This window comes from Pongo pygmaeus, chromosome 10 (assembly GCF_028885625.2).
Source record: "Pongo pygmaeus isolate AG05252 chromosome 10, NHGRI_mPonPyg2-v2.0_pri, whole genome shotgun sequence".
In the NCBI taxonomy this organism is placed as follows: Eukaryota; Metazoa; Chordata; class Mammalia; order Primates; family Hominidae; genus Pongo; species Pongo pygmaeus.
In genome coordinates this window covers 121338311-121353258 of record NC_072383.2, presented here as the reverse complement: position 1 = coordinate 121353258, position 14948 = coordinate 121338311, and the positions used below count along the sequence as shown (strand labels likewise).

Sequence of the window (14948 nt, the reverse complement as noted above, 5' to 3'; positions counted from 1 at the left end):
AAAAGTTGGATTTTTTTTTGTTTTTTGAGACAGGGTCTCATTCTGTTCCCCACGCTAAAGTGCAGCGGCATGATCAAGGCTCACTGCAGTCTCAACCTCCTGGGCTCAAGTAATCCTCCCACCTCAACCTCTCAAGTAGCTGGAACTACAAGCATGCGCCACAACACTCAGTGAACTTTTTTATTTTTGTAGAGATGGGGCTCTCACTATGTCACCAAGGCTGGTCTCCAACTCCTGGCCTCAAGCGATCCTCCTGCCTTGGCCCCTCAAAGTGTTAGGATTATAGGCGTTAGCCACCATACCTAGCCAAAAAGCTGTTTTGTTTTTTTTTAAAGATTAAAAAAATCAGGCTGGGCACAGTGATTCACGCCTGTAATCCCAGCACTTTGGGAGGCTGAGGCAGGTGGATCACTTGAGGTCAGGAGTTGGAGACCAGCCTGACCAATATGGTGAAACCCCATCTCTACCAAAAATACAAAAATTAGGCCAGGCATGGTGGCTCACGCCTGTAATCCTAGCACTTTGGGAGGTCGAGACGGGTGGATTGCCTAAGCTCAGGAGTTCAAGACCAGCCTGGGCAACATGGTGAAACCCCGTCTCTACTAAAATACAAAAAATTAGCCGGGCGTGGTGGCATGCGCCTGTAATCCCAGCTACTCAAGAGGCTGAGGCAGGAGAATCACTTGAACCCAGGAGGTGGGGTTGCAGTGAGACAAGATGGCGCCACTGCACTTCAGCGTGGGCGACAGAGCGAGACTCCATCTCAAAAAAAAAAAAAATCTGGTTACTATAGACAAAATGACAACTGAAATACCTTTTTAGACCCTATTAATAAGACAGTGATAGTTTAATTTGCTATACAGCATAACTAAAATATCAATAAAAGGCTTAAGTACCACCATTCTCAAGTCACTCTCTGATATTCTAAAGGTTATCTAAATTTATTCAGGTAGACTGCCTGAGGCAGAAGTGTCACTATCACATGAATACAAATCATCAATGCCACATAAGTAGAATAATTATGAAATGAACTTCACATTATAGCTATTTAAAGTTCAAAAAAGTGTCCTGCACCATAAAACATCACAGAAGAATCTAGCAGAAGTTCAAAATGTTCAAATTAATAAAAAAGATAAGAGTGTGCGTACCCTATTCTGGATTTATAACACTCTAAACTGAAGAGTGACATAGTTTTGTTATTTCAAACTACTCTTTAGGTCAGTGCTCCTTCAAGCTATGGGCAGCCTATAGTCCTTGACTTACAGGTACTGGATGGTGACAGCCACGGTCTTTCCCCACTATCCACAGAGACAAAGAACTAGATGCCTGCCCGGTGCAGGAAATGTACCAAGCAGTTTCATTCTCAATAACTCAGATTCCATTAATCTGTTACAAATCAGATGGGGGTTATAGCACCCATAATATTTTAGAAGCAGTCATTAATAATTTGACCTTGAGCAGGTCACATACTATGGGTTTGTTTTCTCATATATCGACTGGCAACATATGCAATAAGAACTGTAAAAATTAAATGAGGTGACATATCTGAAAGCATTCTGAAGCCAGAAAATGAGTCCTTGTATTTACTAGATAGAAACATGAGATATAAATTACAAATCATGTATCCCTACTCATCAAAGTCAGCTGAATCTATAAATAACACATTTTATCTTAGTTCTAAAAATTCTTGTTCAGACGCAGTGGCTCACGCCTGTAATCCCAGTACTTTGGGAGGCCGAGGCGGGTGAATCACTTGAGGTCAGGAGTTCGGGACCAGCCTGGCCAACATGGTGAAACCCCATCTCTATTAAAAATATAAAAATTAGCCAGGTGTGGTGGTGCATGCCTGTAATCCCAGCTACTTGGGAGGCTGAGGCCAGAGAATCGCTTGAAGGTGGAGGTTGTGGTGAGCTGAGATTGCGCCACTGCACTCCAGCCTGGGTGACAGAGGGAGACTCCGTCTCAAATAAATAAATAAATAAAATAAAAATAAAAATAAAAATTATTTTATAAATATTTTAATAGGAAATTAGAAATTCTCCCTAAATCATACTTTTCATTAATTTTTAAGATTACTTTGCTCCCTAGTTAACCTGATTTAGAAGTTTATTACTCAGAAGAATATTCTCCAACTTTTCTGATCATAGGAATCACCTGAGCTCCTATTAGAGACCAGTGATTTCTAGGCCTCGGTCCAGACCCACTGAGTCAGAACTGCCAGAGAGGCCCAGAAATCTGCATTTGAAATCAAGCGCCCTAGGCAATGCTTATCAGGAGACAAGTTTGGGAAACACTAAATGGTGAATTTAAATGGTGATATCATAAGAAACTCTAATCTGATTTCATATTTACTCAGTTTGGGAATGAGCCAAAGAAAATATCAGCAGTCCATGGACCTCATAAAATAATCATCGTTATTACTGTGTTCTTGCAATAAGAATTACCAGTTTGTTAACAGCAGAAATACCGTTAATGTTTAAAGAATTACCTGCAATATTCCAAAATGAGGCTTGTGTCCATATCTATATTCTCCACAAGAGCTTTAATGAGCTCTTTCTTGGTGAGAAAATGCTGCCTGAAAACTGGTTGAAAAGAAATCTAGAAATAAAAAGAAAAAAACAAACCAAAAAAACCCTCTACACTGAAATGTATCAGAGTAAGGGCAACATGATGACTTGCCTTTTTAGTACCCTTTTTTAAAAAGAAACATTTGTCTATAGCTCCTCCAACTTCACACTACCCAACCCAGCCATCATTCTGAGATTTGAGGTGTACATGGGTCCAAAACTCCTCTTAGTCATCCTAACCATTGCCTCTTCATCTGAAAAGTTTGATTGTTAATGTCAACAGAACACCAGTTCCATTACTGCAGAAGAATTAAGCTTCAAAACATATAGCATTTCTGTACTGGTTACCTTCCTGATAAGTCAACTGTTTGCAAATAAAATGTCTTATATTGTTGGTAAAGAAAACAGGGTTTTGGCTCATGCCTATAATCCCAGCACTTTGGGAGGCTGAGGCGGGTGGATCACTTAAAGTCAGGGGTTTGAGACCATTTTGGCCAACATGGAAACCCTGTCTCTACAAAAAAATACAAAACAATTAGCTGGGCACGGTGGTGCATGCCTGTAGTCCCAGCTACTCAGGAGGCTAAGTTGGGAGGATCACTTAGGCCCTAGAGGTCAAGGCTGCAGTGAGCCGTGATAATGCCACTGTACTCCAGCCTGGGTGACAGTGAGATCCTGTCAAAGACAAGATCGCGCCCTGCCTGCTTGTCTGTTCTTTTACGATGTCAAAAATAAAGGTCAAGGCTGGGCGCGGTAGCTCATGTCTGTAATCCCAGCACTTTGGGAGGCCAAAGTGGGCGGATCACGAGGTCAAGAGATGGGAGACCATCCTGGCCATTACGGTGAAACCCCGTCTCTACTAAAACACAAAAAATTAGCCGGGTGTGGTGGTGCACGCCTGTAGTCCCAGCTACTTGGGAGGCTGAAGCAGGGGAATTGCCTGAACCCGGGAGGCGGATGTTGCAGTGAGCCGAGATCGTGCCACTGCACTCCAGCCTGGCAAAAGAGCAAGACTCTGTCTCAAAAAAAAAAAAAGAAAAATAAAGGCCATTTACGTTCCCTCTGCTAGGAGTTCTTGAAGCATGGTATAGCTGTATATACATTTTAATACTATCTTTAAATAACAGCAGCAGAAAACAAAAGTATGAGGCTAAAGGCTAGGCCTGAAATAGCATAAATGTCAATTGATACTAGATATATACCTATAAATGAGAAAGTTAAGCAGCTGAAAATGTCAGGCCCCTTTTAATTTCCTTAAAAATACAGAAAAAAGGAAATGAGGCAAAAAGTTCCTTATTTCTTTGAAAGCACCTATGTGTGTACTTAATAAAATGTATGAGTCAGTACACATATACTCTCTTCCGAAAAGTAAAGGACAACAAAATCTTTGTTTTAAATTTTCCAACCGGGTAATTATCAGAATCGATGATAGCAGTACAAAGAATACTCACACCAAGTTTACCAAGACGAATGCCCCACTGGGCATCAGTACTGAGTTCACGGAACTTAAGCCCCATTTCTATTTCCTGATAGAGACTTGCCAGCTCAGAGCCCACCAGAGATATTGCCTAAAAAATTAAAATAGAATTAAAGTTCAATCATAAGTAGAATGTATTCTTATAACACCTTTTAGATGAAACGCAACAATAAAAATCATAACTTTCTTTGTGATAACCATGTAGAATGTTACATATTATTTTGTACACAGTCGTTACTTCTTATGTAGTATTTAGGTAATTCAGCTTTTCGTATAATGCTATACATTTAGCCTGGCTTTCCTTTATAATAAAAGGCCAAATTTTAGTTATCTTGCAAGAAAATCCCCATAAAAGGCAAATTTTAACACAATATCCAAGAGAAATTTTCTGTTAAACTTATCCTACAAAAACAAACTGATTCATGGGTTCATGGGTCTAGGGTTTCAACTACACCAAAATAAGATTTGGGGTTCTAAGGGTATACACAGATTTTAAGAAATTAAAAAACTGTAATTATTTGGGTTGAACAATGCTCATAACTAGCATATACAGGCAACAGTAGACAGTCAAGCAGAAGTTGGTAGAAATCACGAGTTAGCTCAACATTTCTTCTACTAAATCTTTAAGATCAGGTGGTAAAACCAACTTCATTTCTCCCCCCTAAATCTTGAATACTTCAAGAATTGAAGGTGTGCTTCCTTAGGACATACCAAGATTTTGTCGTAATTCTGCCATGCTTTATCTATGAGCTTCCAGAGATTTTCAAACACATCTTTTTGAGGTAAGAGAGTGCAGTAACCCAACGCCAGGTCAAGATCTACCAAGCGACAATTAAATACCTACGGGAAGAAAGCAGCAAAAGCAGCAAATTCTTCACAATCAAAACAGAATTAACTTTGTTCACAAAGGGCAGAAATACAAATAAAGAGGAATAATTTTAATTTATAATTTAAGAAAACTTTTTAAAGAAAAAAAAACAGAATTCAGTGTCTCAAGGTTTATTTACCACTAAATTGAATTATAGACACTAAGGAAGAACAAGTGTTTCATGAAAGTTTATAGTAACATAGTTCTAATGTATTTGCTTAGGTTTAATGTCCTTTATCACTATCTGAAGAGTAAGGAAAGCAACTACAAGTTCTACAGGGCACTGAAATATTTAGGGGTAAAGAGCCATAATGTATGTAACTAAATCCTAAATACAAAAAATATATACAAAATATGAAATGATTTTATATATAAATAGAAAAATAGAGAAAGAGAGAGCATGCCAGAAAATGATAAAACAGTAAGGGGTATACCAAAGATCTTTGTACTATTCTTAAAATTTTCCTGAAACTTTGAAATTATCTCCAAATAAAAAATTTTAGGCCAGGTGTGGTGGCTCATGCCTATCATCCCAGCACCTTGAGAGGCCGAGGAGGGTGGATCATGAGGGTCAGGAGACCGAGACCATCCTGGCTAACACGGTGAAACCCGGTCTCTACTAAAAATACCAAAAATTAGCCAGGCGTGGTGGTGGGCACCTGTAGTCCCACCTACTCAGGAGGCTGAGGCAGGAGAATGGCGTGAACCCGGGAGGCGGAGCTTACAGTGAGCCGAAATCGCGCCACTGCACTCCAACCTGGACGAGAGTGCGAGCCTCCGTCTCAAAAAAAAAAATAATAATAATAATAATTTGGGGCCCGGGCACAATATCATGCCTGTACTTTCAGCATTTCAGGAGACCAAGGTGGAAGGATTGCTTGAGGCCAAGAGTCCTAGACCAGCCTGGGCAACACAGTAAGACCTGTATCTACAAAAAAATTTTTAAAAATTAGCCAGGCATGGTGGCGCACCAGCAGCCCCAGATACTCAGGAGGCTGAGCAGCAGGAGGGTTGCTTGAGCCCACGAGTTCAAGGCTGCAGTAAGCTATGATGGTGCCTCTGCACTATAGCCTAGGTGACAGAGTGAGACCCTGTCTCCAAAAAAAAAAAAACAAAATTTTTTAAAGAAGTAATCTGACAAATGAAAATTAAATGTCTAATGCAACTATATTTTCATCAAATATAGTTGATGAAACATTAAATATTTCTAATATTTAAAAAATCTAATAAAAAATCTAATATTTAAAATATTAGAATCTTTTAAAAAATAAAGGGTAATGGAAAATTAGGATTTCTGCAATAGAAATAAGTAAAAGATCATTGGAATGCTTTAATCTGTAAAATAAATAACTACAGAGTGGGGCACAGTTGCTCATGCCTATAATCTCAGGGACTTGGGAGGCTGAGGCAGGAGGATCACTTGAGCCCAGAAGTTCAAGGCTGCAGCAAACTATGATCATACTACTGCACTCCAGCCTGGGTGACAGAGAAAAACCTCGTCTCTAAAAAATAAATAAATATAAGTAACCAAAATCAGGATACGACAGTGGACAAGATTGACTACTATTTCATAAAAGCTCTATAGCATGTCAATTACCATAATAAAAAATACAATTGATTAGCTATAAGACAGTTTCTTGAACTTTTTGAATAGTAAAATACTACTGTACTGAATCATAAACTATTGAGTCATATGCAGTTAACTGAGGTAAAAGGCAAAAAAAAAAAAAACCAGAATTTTTACCAAGAACAAATACTTACTTTGTGCAGTAGTGTTGTAGCATTTTCCCTGATAAATATAACAGCTTTTTCTTTCAATTCCATAACATGCCTTGATTTAACTAATGCAGTCTCTCCAAATAACTTTTAGAAAAGAAGAAAAAAATACTTAGGTCTAGTTCTATATATCATTCTGAAAATTTTTTCAAATATTAAGGAACTTTGGTGAAAATTCATCATTATATCCAAAAAGTATCAGAATTTAAGCTATAGTGCTAGAAAGGGGTCGGGGACTGACTGGGAGGGAGCAAAAAGGAAGCATTAAAAATACCCTAAGTCTTCACTGTGGTGTTGGCGACAAGGTGAATACATTGGTTGATACACTTAAAATATGCATTTTAATTTTGAAAGTTATACCTCAATACAGTTCATTAAAAAAGAGTCACCATTTAATACATATCAACAGAGTAGTAGAAATGAAGACAACTCCCTCTGAGGCCCAGCCTCATAAGCGAGTTATCAACAGTTAGTTTGTCTTCTAGAATCTCTTCAGTGATGCTCAATGATACTCTCAGAAATAATTATAATAATTTGGCCATTTAGGTGATAACAAAACAAACAGCAGATATTTTGACCAAATGTGGTATAGTGGACACTGCACTGAGCTTAGAGTGTGAAGACTTACCACTACAATATAAAACCTTGGGTAACTTATTCCACCTCCCTGAATCTGAGCTGAGTTTCCACATTTGTAAACTGGAAACTCTCAGGGCTGTTGCAAAGAATGAGTATGAAAATGTGTGCAGGCACCTTATTCCCACACCAGACTCTTAGAGATGCTCAACAAATGTTCTTAAATCTGACGAATTACCAATTTCCTTGCTACAAAGACAATAGGAAAATGTGGACTCCAAATTCCTCTGTTAGCGCTTTTACATCTATATTCACCCCAAGTCAAAGTATCTGTTCTTGAAGCTATACCTTTTCACTCAAACTGGCATTCATGAAGTTTGACACAGAGTGCTGAAGACAGGTACCAAATGAACCAACCACAAATCTTAGGGCCAGCTCCCACTGGCTAGATTCCTGAAGATTCTGAAGCAGGGCAGAGATGGAATTTATAACAGGTAAAACAAGGCCATCTCCTGCAGAGTGATAAAGGATTTTAATATTTAGATTTTTTAAACAAAGAAAGATCGTATTATTGAAAACTGTTTTCAGGGACAGCCTGCTTCTTCAATACAGATAACAGTCATGGAGTTTGTTCTCAAAGTTAGTTAATGAGAAGTTAACATGAGGCTTGACTTAAACCAGAAAATAACTAAGTCCACTAGTTAATGAGAGATACTTTGATTGTAACTTGCCTATTTTAATTGAGATGTTTAAATTTTTAGCTGAAGAAAAACCATTTCTCCATTTGAAAGACAAAAATTTATAAACAAATTCATAGAAGTTAACACTATAAGCCGAATCACATAATCTACTGAACTTTTAAACAAATAACAATGTAAACATAATAACTAAACAATTACATTAAGGATATTAAATCACATTCATATTTAGAATTTCAAGAAATTTCTAGAACTACGATTTTTTGTTTTTTTAGAGATAGGGTCTTCTGTTGCCCAGGCTGGAGTACAGTAGTGCCATCATAGCTCATTGCAGCCCTGACCTCCTGGGCTCAAGAGACCCTCCCACCTCAGCCTCCCAAGTAACCAGGACTACAGGAGCACACCACCATTTCTTTCTATTAAGAAATCTTAAGGCCGGACGTGGTGGCTCACGCCTGTAATCCCAGCACTTTGGGAGGCTGAGGCGGGTGGATCACCTGAGGTCAGGAGTTCAAGACCAGGCTGGCCAACATGGTGAAACCCTGTTTCTACTAAAAATACAAAAGAACTAGCTGGGTGTGGTGGCACACACCTGTAATCCCAGCTACTTGGGAGGCTGAGGCAGGAGAACTGCTTGAACCCAGGAGGTGGAGAGGTTGCAGTGAGCTCCGATCATGCCACTGCACTCCAGCCTGGGCAACAGAGCAAGAATCTGTCTCAAAAAAATAAATAAATAAAATAAATGAATAAATAAATCTTAATAGAATGCTATATATTTGTTATGCCAAATACCTTCATTAAGGGAGCAGTATGGCAAACTGGTAGACTCCAAGGGATATCTCTTGTTTTCTACAAAAGATAATAAAACGTTAAACAACACTAAATAGTTGGCCACACTAAGAGCCCAGACTTCATCTCTATGCAATATATCCATGAAACAAAATAGCACTCGGACCCCTTGAATTTATACAACTAATAAATAAATAAATAACACTAAAGAAAATAACCCTCACACAGCACATACACTCACAGATGTGTAAATATTTCACTATTATAAGAAAAGTTCTAAAGCAAACTGATGCTTTAAAAATAAATAAATATACACAGGAAAATGCACAGGTAGGTGTATAACCTGATAAACGTCCACAGACTGAAGAAGCAGCATCCAGATCAAGAAACAGAACATCAGCCGGGCGCGGTGGCTCACGCCTGTAATCCCAGCACTTTGGAAGGCTGAGGCGGGCAGATCACTTGAGGTCAGGAGTTTGAGACCAGCCTGGCCAACATGGTGAAACCCCATCTCTACTAAAAATGCAAAATTAGCCGGGTGTGGTGGCATGAACCTGTAATTCCAGCTACCTGGGAGGCTGAGACACGATAATTGCTTGAACCCAGGAGGCAGAGATTGCAGTGAGCTGAGATCATGCCACTGCACTCCAGCCTGAGTGACAGAGCAGGACTCCGTCTCAAAAACAAAACAAAACAAACAAAAACGAAACAAAACATTGCCAGCTCCCCAGCTCCCTCCTTTCCCTTTCCCACCCTCAAGGGTAACCAACGCCCTGACTTCAAACAGCACCAGCTTAGTCCTAGCCTGTGTTTGTACTTTACATAAATGAAATCACACAGTATTTATTCTTTTGTATCTGCTTCTTTAGCTCCACATTATGCTTATAAGGTTCGCCCACATTACTGTGTGTAGTTCTAGCTCCAAACCTCTACAGTTTAAATTTACATAAGACAGAAATACATAGAAAATAATGATACGAATAAGATTTACCAGCTAGAGGCACAAGAAATGAAATCAGTTCATAAATCACCGGAAGCACCATCTGTGACTCAAGCACAATTCCATCTTCACTGAAGAAGTCACTGTAAGACCACTCTTCATATGGATCTTTATGTGTCCCAAAAGAAGCCTAGGTGCCAAATCATACAAAAAAGAGATAAGTCAGTACACTGCACAACACATTGTTTCTTCTGGTCTATGGCTTATAGAAATTTCATTTTAAGTTAAACTCTAACAGAAGGACAATGTCGAGGGAGGCCTTGCTGGAGGCCCAGTGTTTTGAAACATAGTGCAAATTAAAGCCAATAAAGTGACTGGAACAGAGAAGTGGCCTCATGCCCTTATGTTGTTTTCCAGTCTAGGGTAAGAAAATATAAAAGGTGGATTCAGTATTTTCATAAAATTTGCAAATGATTAAAAAACGGCCCAGGTGCAGTGGCTCATGCCTGTAATCCGAGCACTTTGAGAGGCTGAGGTGGGGGAATCACTTGAGCCCAGGAATTGAAGACCAGCCTAGGCAAGATGGTGAGACCCTGTCTCTGCAAAAAAAAATTTTTTTTAATTAGTCAGATGTGGTGGCACACACTTGTAGTCCCAGCTACTCAGAAGGCTGAGGTGGGAGGACTGCTTAAGCCCAGTTCAAGACTGCAGTAAGCCTTGATCATGCCACTGCACTCCAGCCTGGGTGACAGAGCAAAACCCTGTCTGGAAAAAAAAAAAAAAAAAAAAAAAGGTGCATAATGGGTTGCCCGGGATTTAAGGGAAAAAACTCAAAAGTAACTTACTTTCATGAGGATTCCACAGTCATCCATTTGGCATTGTCTGGAAAGCTCTACAGCCATTAAAGTATGTTTACATAGTTCTAAAGCATCTAGTAAAAAATCTGAAACAAAATGGAGAAAAATCATTAAACTCATATTTCATGTCTTTAGGATAATGAAAACAACCTTTTTATAATTACCATTTAAAATTCTAAGGCAGGCCACAATGCAGATAGAAAGGTTCCATATAGCTTTGACTACCCTAAAAAGTTAAACTTTTTCTCAAGCTTGGCTTGAAAATAAGATCAGTTATGGGAGGCAAGGAATTTCATAATCCTACAAAAGTGAGTAATGTCAACAGTCAGAAATGACATTGTTAGTATTTTGAAATACTTTCAAACAATAATCCTCAAAGAGAATCAATTATAAGCATCCCTTTGTGAAATGCAGATACTATCTCTAGTCTGATTACCGTGATGTCCAATTATAAAGAGACAGCATTTGGGAGACAAGTGTGACACGAAACAGAGAATATAAAACTACGTATATTATAAATATTGTCACCTGGACTGCAAATGGTGGCAGCTTGGCTTGCTAGATTGTGTATCATGGAAGGAAGATTCAGTCCCACAGGCACTGTCACTGGGACATTATCAGCCAACATCTGACAAAGCTTCTGACATGTCAGAAATAGCAATTTCCCAGTGTCAGCATTGCAGTGATACTTAAACAAGTCTCTTTGGAAGAAAGAAAGTATTGGTAGTTAGAATATTCACACTGAAAGTAAATGCATGGCCTTTCTTGGATTAATATATCACCACCACCATCAACACATTAAATGTCTTTTAAATGTTCTCATGGTATATAGTGTAGTTTTTCTTTTGTTTTTTTTGAGACAGGCTCTAGCCCTACCACCTAGGCAGGAGTGCAGTGGCACAATCATGGCTCACTGCAGCCTCAACCTCCAGGGTCAAGCAATCTTCCCACTTCAGCCTCCCAAGTAGCTGAGACTACAGGTGTGTGCCACCACACTTGGCTAATTTTTAAATTTTTTTTGTAGAGATGAGCTCTCACTATGTTGCCCAGGCTGGTCTCAAACTCCTGGGCTGAAGCAATCCTCCTGCCTTGGCCTCCCAAATTGCTGGGATTACAGGTGTGAGTCACTGTGCCCAGCCTGTTTTTCTTTTTCTGAGACGAGTCTCACTGTCGCCCAGGCTGGAGTGCAATGGCACGATCTCAGCTCACTGCAACCTCCACCTCCCAGGTTCAAGCAATTCTCCTGCCTCAGCCTCCCGAGTAGGTGGGATTAGAGGTGCCCACCACCACACCCGACTAACAGTTGTATTTTTAGTAGAGACAGGGTTTCACTGTGTTGGCCAGGCTGGTCTTGAACTCCTGACCTCAAGTGATCTGCCCGCCTCAGCCTCCCAAAGTGCTGGGATTACAGGTGAAAAACACCTGGCCCCAGCCTGTTTTTCAAATGACTAAGGATACCATTAAATGCTGAAGTGCACAGTAACCTAAATTTAACGGTTATGTTACCTAACTCTGCAGTATTGCTTACTTGCCTTTTATGCTACTACTTTCTGACATTGAGGCCTAAAATACGCTCTGAACGTGAGAAATCAAGAATCGCTTCTGTGAAAAAAGAGTGTCACTGGCCCTATCCTTATGACTGAAGAAAGAAATCAGGCAATTGTTTCTTTCTTTCTTTTTTTGAGACGGAGTCTTGCTCTGTAGCTCAGGCTGGACTGCAGTGGTGCGATCTCGGCTCACTGCAATCTGCCACGATCCTGCCTCAGCCTCCCTAGTAGCTGGTACTATAGGCACGTGCCACTACGCCTGGCTAATTTTTTGTATTTTTAGTAGAGACAGGGTTTCACCATGTTAGCCAGGATGGTCCTGATCTCCTGACCTTGTGATCCGCCTGCCTCGGCCTCCTAAAGCGCTGGGATTACAGGTATGAGCCACCGCGCCCAGCCGCAATTTACTTTCAGAGAAGCTGTGCAATTCAGGGGTCCGGAATGTCACCTGCATTTTTTCAGTGCCGTTTTGATGTTCCCATCTTTTAAGGCTCTCAAGGTCAGCTGTGCCTCCAGCTCTTGTTTGGACATCTGCAGGGCCAGCGCCTGTCTGTGCAGCTTTGATTCCATGCTTGGGCTCCTCATCTCAGCAGCTATGGGCTCTGGGGTGCTCCCGGGTTTGTGTTTCACCCGTGCAACTTCATGAGCTTTAATGTGCTGCTCACGGAGATCTGCTACCAGGGAACTATTGCTATAATCTTCAAATGAAAGAAAGACCTCAAAGTTCTCCTGTAGCAAAGGTAAGCAAGACAAAGTCCCAAGTCTGTTTAATCTATTGTTTAAAATAATCATTTTTATTAGTTTCTTTTCTCATAATTTCAACTTTTATTTTAGATTCAGGGGTACATGTCTGGGCTTGTCACCTGGGTATATCGTGTGATGCTGAGGTTTGAGGTACAACTGATCCCATCACCCAGCATAGTACCTGATGGGTAGTTTTTCGACCTTTGCCCTCCTCCCCTCCCCACCTCAGCCAGGTAATTCCCAGTTGTTTAAATCCATCCATTCATTCATTTATTTTAAGGCAGGGTTTCACTCTGCTGCCCAGGCTGGAGTGCAGTGGTACAAACACAGCTCCTGCAGCCTCCACCTCCTAGTCTCACACCATCTTCTCGCTTCAGCCTCCAAAGTAGCTGGGACTACAGGCATGCATCACCACACCCAGCTAATTTTTGTTATTCTTAGTAGAGATGAGGTCTCACTATGTTGCCTAGGCTAGTCTCAAACTCCTGAGCTCAAGTGATCCTCTAGCCTCATTCTCCCAAAGCGTTGGGATTACAGGCATGAGCCACTGCGCCCGGTCTCCAGATGCTTTTCACAGAGAAAGTTACTTACAGCTGGTCTCAAATTTTTGGGTCAAAAGACTCCTTTACACGCTTAATTGTATGATTCCACTTGTATGAAATAGCTAGAATAAGCAAATTTACAGCGACAGAAAGTAGAGATAACCAGGGGCTGCGGGAAGAGAGGAAAGGGGAGTTTTGTTTCATGGCTACAGAGTTTCTGCTCAGGGTGATGAAAAAGTAGATAGAGGTGATGGCTGCACAACACTGTGAATGTAATTAACACCACTGAATTACAAACTAAATAACTGTTAACATGGAAAATTTTGTTATAAGTATTTTAACAAAATTAATAATGTGTCCAGGCACGGTGGCTCACACCTATAATCCCAGTACTTTGGGAGGCTGAGGCGGGCAGATCGCTTGAGGCCAAGAGTTCGAGACCAGACTGGCAAACATGGCAAAACCCCGTCTCTATTAAAAATATAAAAACTAGCTAGGTGTGGTGGCACACGCCTGGAGTCTCAGCTACTCAAGAGGCTGAGACAGGAGAATCTCTTGAACCTGGGAGGCAGAATCTGCAGTAAGCTGAGATCGTGCCACAGCCCTCCAGCCTGGGCAACAGAGTGAGACTTTGTCTCAAAAAAAAAAAGGGCCGGGCACGGTGGCTCACACCTGTGATCTCAGCACTTTGGGAGGCTGAGGTGGGAGGATCACCTGAGGTCAGGAGTTCGAGAACAGCCTGACTCACACGGAGAAAACCCATCTCTACTTAAAATACAAAATTAGCCGGGCTTGGTGGCGCATGCCTATAATCCCAGCTACTTGGGAAGGCTGAGGCAAGAGAATCGCTTGAACCTGGGAGGTGGAGGTTGCAGTGAGCCGAGATCACGCCATTGCACTCCAGCCTGGGGAACAAGCGCAAAACTCCATCTCAAAAAAAAAAAAAAAAAATTAATAATATAACATACCAAAAAAATCATTGAATTGTATTTTAAGTAGATGAATTATATGGTATGTAAATTACATCTCAATACAGCTGTTGAGAGAGAGAGAAAGAGAGAGAGAGAGATAGAGAGAGAGAGAAGGAAAACCAATATCTCCAGTCCCTAAAGGCTAGTGCAGAAATCTTTTTTTTTTTGAGATGGAGTCTTGATCTGTCACCCAGGCTGGAGTCCAGTGGCGTGATCTCAGCTCACTGCAACCTCTGCCTCCCGGGTTCAAGCGATTCTCCTGCCTCAGCCTCCCAAGTAGCTGGGACTAGAGGTGAGTGCCACCACGCCTGGCTAATTTTTTGTAGATTTAGTAGAGACACGGTTTCACCGTGTTAGCCAGGATGATCTCGATCTCCTGACATTGTGGTCCACCCACCTCAGCCTCCCAAAGTGCTGGGATTACAGGCGTAAGCCACTGCGCCCAGCCATACAGAAAACTTTAAGGAGGGACAAATGCACTGATTGGTCAAGTAATAATGTTTAACATGGCTCAATATGTTTACCTGTAAGCTAGCAACCTCTTTAAATAGTTTCAACATTTCTTCACATTCGTCCTTCTTCTGTAGATTGTCTGT

General features: G+C 40.7%; 1 protein-coding gene across 2 annotated transcripts in view; it reads right to left on the bottom strand.

The window, feature by feature from the left end:
- The window catches only part of KNTC1 (kinetochore associated 1), a 102163-nt gene that overhangs the window by 34045 nt on the left and 53170 nt on the right, over positions 1 to 14948 (bottom strand). For both annotated transcript variants that reach the window (XM_054441846.2, XM_063647145.1), the window contains exons 33-43: positions 14877 to 14944; positions 12544 to 12824; positions 11077 to 11249; positions 10537 to 10634; positions 9743 to 9881; positions 8755 to 8811; positions 7613 to 7776; positions 6674 to 6775; positions 4756 to 4884; positions 4019 to 4135; positions 2489 to 2598 (exon numbers count right to left, since the gene is read on the bottom strand). In XM_054441846.2, the coding sequence (XP_054297821.1) occupies positions 2489 to 2598; positions 4019 to 4135; positions 4756 to 4884; positions 6674 to 6775; positions 7613 to 7776; positions 8755 to 8811; positions 9743 to 9881; positions 10537 to 10634; positions 11077 to 11249; positions 12544 to 12824; positions 14877 to 14944 (1438 nt within the window). The remainder of the gene's footprint in view (positions 1 to 2488; positions 2599 to 4018; positions 4136 to 4755; positions 4885 to 6673; positions 6776 to 7612; positions 7777 to 8754; positions 8812 to 9742; positions 9882 to 10536; positions 10635 to 11076; positions 11250 to 12543; positions 12825 to 14876; positions 14945 to 14948) is intronic.